General features: G+C 47.9%; 1 protein-coding gene across 1 annotated transcript in view; it reads left to right on the forward strand.

The window, feature by feature from the left end:
* Rdx (radixin) overlaps positions 1–6049 on the forward strand; it is a 59897-nt gene extending 53848 nt beyond the window's left edge. The window contains exons 15-16 of the mRNA XM_051156443.1: positions 3974–4066; positions 5700–6049. Coding sequence (XP_051012400.1) covers positions 3974–4040 — 67 coding nt within the window. The 3' untranslated portion in view covers positions 4041–4066; positions 5700–6049. The remainder of the gene's footprint in view (positions 1–3973; positions 4067–5699) is intronic.
* The last annotated feature ends 2941 nt before the right edge of the window (positions 6050–8990 follow it).

An 8990-nucleotide genomic window follows, 5' to 3' on the forward strand; every position in this document is an offset into this window, starting at 1 on the left:
AGGTTTCAGCATGGTTATATTCACATCCAGATTTCATGTATTTTTCATTGTTGGGGAGGCTTTAGATTTGGAAGCAACAGGGCGAAAAGCTTAAATCACTCTTGGAACAAAACTGCTAGGAAGACAGTGGACAGATTCACTTCGTCCACAGGCTGGCTTGCTGGATTTAAGAATCCTTGGCCAGGCAGCTGGCTCACACCTCTTATCCCACAGTTGGCAGAGGTGGCGGGTGGGTTGGGGGATGGGAGGGGTGGGGTGGGAGTGATAGGGGGGTGGTGGTGGGGAGGTGGAAGTTGGAGGTTGGAAGAGCTCCTTAAGTTTGAGGCTAATCTGTTTTACATAATATATTCCTGACTAGCCAAGGCCACACAGTGAGACCCTGCTCCTAAACACAACAAAACCACAAATGGCCAGTGGTGTGCATTTCTCAGCTGTCCCAGGGGCTTGATGGGGTCACAGTGGAGATTTGTTGTATTAAAGGGCACACTCTGCCCTTTGAAAACCTTTTAACATCGACTTAAACCAACATGCCCTCTGAGTCAACCTGGAGGTTGCTGACCTTTGCTGTGCTCCCCCCCCCCCCCCATCTTCCTGGCCTGGTTCTGTTTACCGTGCCATCCATTCTCCTGGTGAGGCTCTCCACTGAGTTTGAGTTCTTGAATTCTTTTATTTCCAGCACCATTTAAGAGTTTAAGTTGAGTCGTCTTCAGTGCTTCTCCTCTGCTTGTCTCCTATTTTTATATCTTGGATTGACTTCCTATCCCCCGCCCCTTCCTCCCCCTTTCTCCTCTTGGTGTGTATTCAGGTCTTGAGTAACTGTAACAGTTATAATCAGTCTTTGGAATTCTTCGGTAGTTCTTCCATGTCATTTTTGTTAGGCGTCATTACTATGGGGTTAGGGACTTGTTTGGGAGCCACATTGTCTTAGGTTTTCGGATGTTTGCACATCTGGAGTCGTTTGTTGGCTGGTTTCCCTCTTGTGTCCTTCAGGGGAGCTGGCCTGCAGTACCCAGGAGAGGACTGAGTCACGGTAGGGTTGAAAGCTATCCCCTTTTCCCCCCCGCGGGGCTGCTGCAGCAAGTCCTGGAGTCACGTGGGCAGCCTCCAGGGAGGGGAGCTCAGATAGGCTTGGTGGAGGAGGCCATGGCTGCTTAGGCCTCCCAGCGTAGGCAGGGGTGCCCAGTCCCTTCCTCGCCACAGGAGGCTCTCTTTGCAATCTCCCTTCTGGTTGGCACTGCTGCGCCTGCCTTTCGGATCTCACTGTCAGATCTCACTGTGTGGCTCAGTAATCAACAAGCTGCCATTACTCCATCCTGTCTTAGTTTGGCAGGTCTTTATCCCTGACAGAGTTTACTTCTGAAGTTTCTCCTCTTCATTCCGATGCGAAATTGCTATCCTGGACTCCGCTCTTTTATGTAAATCTTGCAATTAGTGTAAGTTTATGGTGAAAAAGTGTTTGATGAGAAATGTTTGGATTAGATTAGTCTGGGAAGAGATTCCGTTGGTACAATATGAACGACTCCTAAGAACAGTGACATCATCTCAGCTCATTAGCATCTTCATCATGTGGTTAGGTGAAGTTGTTTAAATGGTTAATAATGGGACTGTGTGTCTCTTTTGTTAGGCTTATTATTAATAGTCTCATCTACAATCATTTAAAGGTTGTCACTGAAAACATTCATTGCTAGGGGAGAGAAATGAAACTAGTTTTTGTCTCCTGGCCTTTGTGTTCCTGAATCCCGCCCCCCCCCCCATTTTTTTTTATAGTTTGCAAGTCGTTTTTGCAGTAATGACGGTTTTCAGTTGTTTTTCAACATTCATAATTTCTGTCCTTTTGCTTCTTGGATAAATTTTCCAATTTAGTCCTGAGAATGTTGGTGGCATCTCATTCCTCTTGAGATCGGTATTTCTAACATTTTGCCACTCTGTGTCCCAGGGGTGGGAACATGACCTTTACCAGGTGAATGAAAATTCCTTTTATAGACCTATCCATGTTTTGCTAAAAGGTTTCCTTACAAAAGAGGGTTTCAAACTCATGTCATGTAATTTGTGTGCATATTGAGATAACTGTGTCCAAGAATTTTTGGTTAATCTTCCGAACTAGATGAACATTTATTTAACGTTAAAGTAAATGTATGTGTTTGGAATAACGCACTATAACATATGTCCTAGCTATGGTCAGTGCTCCACATGTCTCGAGTCACCTGTCCTGGGGCTATCCTGCCAGTCCGGTCAGTATGTGCCTCCCTCTCTTCCCCTTCCAGGAGCTGGTCTTCTAAAGTAGTGTAATGTAACAGCGCCACCTACTGGCCATCTCGGGAGTTTCTGCTCACTTCACACCGGGCTTGCTTTATTGGCTTAGTCTTCTTCCAGTCGCTCCTTTTTCTCTTTACTCCCCATTCTCCTTTGTCTAAACGTTAACATACATATTAAATCATTCTTTTCCTTCCTTTGCTTTCCTTCTCTTTCTGTTTCTGCGCCAGTCTGAGCCTCCTTCAACAGTGATTAATGATGACGACCATAAGAACTGACAACCAAAGGAAAAAGTACATTGGAAAGAGTGAAAAGGTCCTCAGTACCACAGGGTGCCAGCTCAGTACCACAGGGTGCCAGCTCAGTACCACAGGGTGCCAGCTCAGTACCACAGAGTGCCAGCTCCACTCAGCTAACCAGCAGCATCCCTCCATGGGCTTGAAATCCCCTTAAAATGGCCTCAAGTTTAATTGTTAATCGTTTTCTAATTAATTCTAATCAGTATTAAAGAAAAAATGTTTAACTGTTAGTAACTTTCATTATTTCTATTCTTGTATTACCAGATTTGACAAATTTGGAGTTTCTTCTGTGTTTTACTATAAGGGCTCAGTTTTTCGTTATGGGTTCAACGACCTGCCTGCAGAACCACCATCCACAGTAGCTTTTAGGGAGACAGTTCCCCCACCCCCACAACAGGTGCCTTTTGGAATCCAACCCACTTATGAGACAGAGACTTCTGTTTCTAGTTGCTTAACTCTCTACTGCAGAAAATGCCATGAGCATCAGTTTTGGGAGCTGGCTGGTGAGTAGGCGTGGCCAGTGAGTAGGCGTGGCTGGTGAGTGGGCGTGGTTGGTGAGTAGGCGTGGCTGGTGCAGTTGTCTCCTGGTTGGGTTAACCTTCACCTTGCTTTTGGTCCACATCTGAGAATGTCAGTTGAGTCCAATAAGGAAGGCACTGCGGCCAACAATGATCTCTGTAGCTAATGCCAGTGCAGCTGTGAGGACATCTTGTTGCTTCTCTCTCTACACACACACACCAGCCTGCTGGGGGACAGTGAGAGTATGTTTAGGCACCACAAAATCCTTTAGGCCCGTTAGGCTGGTTGTTCCCTGACAGATATGAACAGTTCTCCAATCACGGGGGAGAGTGTCACGGGCTGGGGATGTAGCTCACTTGGTAGGAATGCTTGGCTAACTTGCAGAAAGCCCCGGGTTTCCATCCCCAGTGCCACATGAAACCAGATAGTGGTGTACACCTATTGCCCCAGCTCTTAAGAGGTGGATCAGGAAGAACAGAAGTTCAAGGTCACCCTCAGCTACACAGTAAGCCAAGGACGCCCTCAGTTAACGTTCTGATGTGAATGGCCTTAGAGCGGTGATGGTTGTGGACCCTGTCTGTGGATGGCTGCTGAAGTTCTTAGAGAACCTCCAGTGCCTGCCTCAGAAGGACCCTCTGCCATTCTTATTTCTATGTAGAGTTTCAAAAGTGACTTTTAAGGAGAGTTAGAAAGGAGATCAGATTAGCAGTTGAGTTCCCCAGTTGGTCCTCTGATATCCAAGCTAAAAAAAAAAAAAAAAAAAAAAAAAAAAAAAAAAAAAAAAAAGAACCAAGATTTTCCTTGCTTCGAAACGGCTGAGCATTCTGCGTCAACCCCACCCCGCCTATCCTGTGCCCCCTCTGCATTCGTATTTTCTAACCTCTTGATGTCTCTCTCAAAAGGTGGGGACCCAAACTATATGCACTGTTCCAGATGCGTTCTTGCCAAAGCAGCATAAAGCAGATGTAACAGGGCGAAGCCTCCCTCCTCCTGAGGTAAGTCTCGCTGGCAGCTGCTGCTGGAGCCCCTGCTCCCAGGAGACGTGCACGGATCCCGGGGGAATGCCCCATGTCTGCTCACCTGCTGGCCAGAGTTTTTAGCTGCAGGAGCGGAGCCTGAGTGCACCGCAGCGTCCCATCCTGCCCCTTCTGGACCTTCTCCACAGTCCCCATCTCGCAGGTTCTGACGAGCTATTCTTATTTTTTTATTAATTCATTCATTTTATATCTCAATAGTTATTCCATCCCTTGTCTCCTCCCATTCCTCCCTTCCTCTGGCTTTCCTCCCACTCCCCTCCCCTATGACTGTGACTGAGGGGGGTCTCCTCCCCCCGTATATGCTCATAGGGTATCAAGTCTCTTCTTGGTAGCCTGCTATCCTTCCTCTGAGTACCACCAGGCCTCCCCATCCAGGAGGCGTGGTCAAATATGGGGCACCAGGAGAACCCAGCTATTCTTATTCCTGGCATTTGAATAAAGCTCTCTGCTGGGAACACATCCTAAACATTCACAGATTGCCACCAATAGTATCCTCCATAATTTTTTACCTTGAAGTCCTGTCTCCTGGCGTAGAAATTCCTTCATCTTATTTTGCTTGATTAGTGAAAATTCCCAGATTCAAATAGGCTGGATGGTCTCCTACCTTCTCAGTGGCTCCTCCCACCTGTTAGTCCTGTGCCCTTCAGAGGGACCCTTCAGAAGGAGGCTGTCACCAAGCTACTATAGTCAAGAGCAGAAAAAGAAAAGGTGTCTGTGTGACCCCCTGCCCCCCAGAGAAACCAAACTCAAAGGACAGATTTTTGAATTATCCAGAGATGAATTGATGAAGCGAACAAGGGAGCTGGCTGTCACTGCATCTTTCAGCCTGAAATGTCAGGTAGCTGTCAGCCTTGGGAGGGCTGCGGCCTCCACTACCACTTGTCACTGGAAAAGGACTGAGTTGTCCTTTTGGCCTTCGTCCTTCTTCTCTCTTTAGGGCTTTTCTCCAGACCTGTCATCCTGCCCACCTGTGGGATTCTGCAGGCAGGAATTTAAAGGTGACATCCAAATCACAAACGGGAACTAGCTGGCCGGGTTGCCGAGTGGTGGACGCCCCCCCCCCACACACACACACAGTCTCAGGACCAGATTATAACCTCTGCCAGGCTCTGGACTGATGTTTGTTTAAAAGGCCAGGTCAGATGTAATCTCAGGTTTCTCTCTGCGGGGTACTTGAATATGAAGTGACCTGAGGCGTGTGCCACACAGAGCTGCTGTCAGTGAGGTGAACTCACTGCTCAGGCTGTTCTCCTACCCACTCCTCCTTCCTGTCAGCAGTGTCTGTGCCTGTGACGTGGCGGGCAGTGTTTAGATCGTTTTACATCTGTAACATGATGCTGGGGTCAGAATATTCCCAAACCTGCCTTTCTGATTTCCTTTGAGGCCCCAAACAATTCCTGCCCCCCTGAGGTCAGGGGGCAGTGCCTCCTGGCATTTTCCTCAGCAGCATCCCACCCCTGCACAGCTCCCAAACATTCCCAGAGTGCTGAACATGAGTCTTCAGGCCTGTGCCCTTTGCAACCCATCCTGCTAATACTTATGTCAAAATTTCTTCTTGCTCTCCTGACTGTCCCATCATCTTTCCATACAGGACCCTGGTGGCTGACCCGTGATGAGCTTTAAGTTAAGGATGTACTGAGGCAGCCCTGTGTCTTGAACGCATACACCCCCCAAATTCTGGATTCTCCGTCAGCCAGGGCATTTGCTGACACTCCTCTCCTCACCCCTGTTTGCTATTGGTTTTCTTCTTGCTGTTGTTATCTTCTTCACTGCCTTCCCTAGGACCAGACCTCAGGTGATGGACCAGGACTTGGGATGCTGCAGCCCTACAGTCCTGAACTAGCATCTGCGGAGCTCAGCTCTTAAGATGCCATTTTTTCAAACAGATGCTGGAAGGCATGAGCTTCTGGAAATCTGCCGGCTGCCCCTCCCCTTTTTGTTTCTGCATGACCAGCTCATAAGGTGGAATATATGGGAAGAATTTGCAAGACTTGAAAACTTTTTCTTTTTTCTTTTGAAAAGTATGCGACGTCATCTTTGGCTTTTATCTAAGAACAAACCTGGTGGCGTGCATCTCCTTCTGTGTGTACTTCCATGGAATCTGCAGAAACCGATGTGACATACCCGCTCCTGTCTGGGCTGTTTGTATAATTGTATATAAATGTAGCAATAAATATATTCTAACAGTGTCTGGAGCCTGGATTCCCACTTCATTTTGTACATCGGTGGCCGGCAGTGGCTGTCTAATCACACTCACAAAGAGGTCCTGCTGACCATGGGGACCTCATCGGTCCATCTCTATTTCTCATCTTCTCTGATTTCACCGAGTGTGTGCTACTAAGAAACAGGGTGGTATTTGGAGAAGGGTGAGGGGGGTTCAGTTGCAGAGCTGGAGTGTGGAGCAGCATTAGTAATCCATGCAGTGGCACCGGGCCCGGCTGAGGGTGCTTTGGATTTGCAAGGACTGAAACGCTGGGTGACGGTTTGCAGTGTGACTCAGCTGTCTGACATGAGGGTGACTGTTCAGATAGCTGAGTCACACTGCAAACTGTCACCTTAAGAACGTGCTGTGCTGCAGAGATCTGTTGAGTCTGACAGGTACTTGCCAGGCACAAAGGTAGACTAAGAATTTTCATAAAAGTCGTGCAAAATATGTCATGATAGGATTCTTCACTGGTCAGTGGTTTTCGGGGTACCAAGGCAAAGCAGAGGGTACGTGAGCAGACAGCCGTGTATCTGTCAATCATAACACTGTTCATCTACTGTCAAAGGATGTGTATTTACACTGTCCTCTCACATGCTTAAAGTCTTTCGTTATCAGCATTTCTATAACTTATAATCACGTGCTTTGCTGTGGTGGTATCTTATCAAATTTCTCAGTAGTCTTCTCCCTGGCCGTAAAGAGGAATTGGCACACAATCACTCAGTCAAAAGACAGGAACCCCAGATTGGAACGTAGTGTGCAAAGAGGGCTGGAGCACCTGAAAGGCTACTTTTTGTGTATTAAATAAGAATAAATAAATAAAAAGGCCCAGAAGCAACTGGGAATCATTGGCTGTGGGTTCTGAAAGGTGGCCATGCTGTAGGACTGTATCACAGTCCTTAATTCCACCTCTTAGCAGACTCTCCAGAGACTCCAACCTTGGGCTCCAGAAAGAGCCTGCTTTCCACAGTCAATGCTGCTTTTCTGAACAGATCCTTTCGGGCTGGGGCTAGTGACTGACACAGGCAGAAGGCATTCGAAAAGAGATGGCTGTGGTGGGATATGGCATAATCCTATTGGGAGATTGCCTGGAAGCAGGGGCTGAGGAGACCCCTCAGCTGAAATTGTGCTGAGGATTTCCTCAGCGGGTGGTAAGTCTGGGGCCTGCAGTGTGTGCTCTGCTATACATTTGTGGGGATTAGTGGCTGGACCTCGGACCAATTACTCCAGCCAGGGACCTTGCCCCTCTGCTGTAAAGTGGCGTGTTTGGGTTGAAGGGATGAGTTCTATACCTCCAATTCTACATTTAATTTCTCTTTGTCTTCTTGGAAAAGGGAAAGAAGTTGGGGCTGGAGAGATGGCTCAGTGGTTAAGAGCACTGGCTGCTCTTCCAAAGGTCCTGAGTTCCATTCCTAACAACCACATGGTGGCTCACAACCATCTATAATGAGATCTGGTGCCCTCTTCTGGCCTGCGGGTCTACATGCAGGCAGAGCACTGTATACATAATAAATACATACATCTTAAGAAAAGGGAAAAGAAGTTCCATAGTTTTAATATGATACACAAGGTGGCTCCGTGACACAGATGGGCAAGTGAGGCAGGAGAATTAAGAGTGTTTTTGTTCAGATGTCACCAAGTCAGAGCTCACTGAGTCCAGCCCTTTATGCGGAGAGCACATCAGGCCCTCACTGTTCACTCTCTATGGCTGGTTTTCTGATCCTTCTGCACATCATTTAGACAAATGGCCCAGAAGCTGACAGCTCAGACCCCCAAAGCCTGTAGTGTCACCATCAGAGAGGGAGAGTACGATGACTTCTAGTCAGCAACAACCCCTCTTGTACCACAGTTGGAGAGCAGCGGGTAGAGAGGCTTCCCTTCTTCACATAGAAGCTACACATACGATGAGTGCTCAGCCCCAGGCCTAGGAGGCACTCTGCATTCCTTTCAGGAAGATGCGGGCATTGACTGCAGCCTTTGTGGATGACCCTGTTTCTCATGTTTTCTTTTGGGGGAGCTGGCTGGCTGCACAAAGCCCATAGTTACCCCCACCTCTTGCCTCACAGAGGTGACCACAGGGAGGGTGAGCCTGACTTCTTGGGATTTGGTGGTAGATAGGAGATCGATCTGGCTGTCCCAGACTAGGTCTGCACACTCTGGCAAGGCACTTCAGTCAGGCTCAACGTGATCCTCCAGCCCTACCTAATTAATCCTTTGCTGTGTTGCTCAGTCCTGTGTTTCTCATTAAACGGACATCTGACTCACCTGGATGGTTTGCTAGGAAACATGCTGGAGTCATTTCTCAGACTTTCTGACAGTGCAGACTACAGCCTTGCCTTGAGCATTTCCATTTACAGAGTCTTCCTAGGTGAGACCAAGGCTCCTTCACCAGGAACCACATGGAAGGCCCAGAAGCACTTGTCCGAGAGGAGGAGTTGGATTTATTGTTCTCCTCAGACACCACAGGGACCAAATGTTCTCAAGGCTGAGTCAGCTGGGTGGCATTTGCTAAGCGGAGGCCAGTGAACATTCCTTGGTCAGCATGAGTAAGCCTTACAAATCAATATCCTCTTCTAGCCATGGCCTTGGGGGCAAACAAGTGGATATGCATTACACTGGCTTCAGACTGGGTAGGACACTAAATGGAAGCCGGCTGGACGTCTACACTGAAATCGCAAT

This window comes from Acomys russatus, chromosome 14 (genome assembly GCF_903995435.1).
Source record: "Acomys russatus chromosome 14, mAcoRus1.1, whole genome shotgun sequence".
NCBI classification, from domain to species: Eukaryota; Metazoa; Chordata; class Mammalia; order Rodentia; family Muridae; genus Acomys; species Acomys russatus.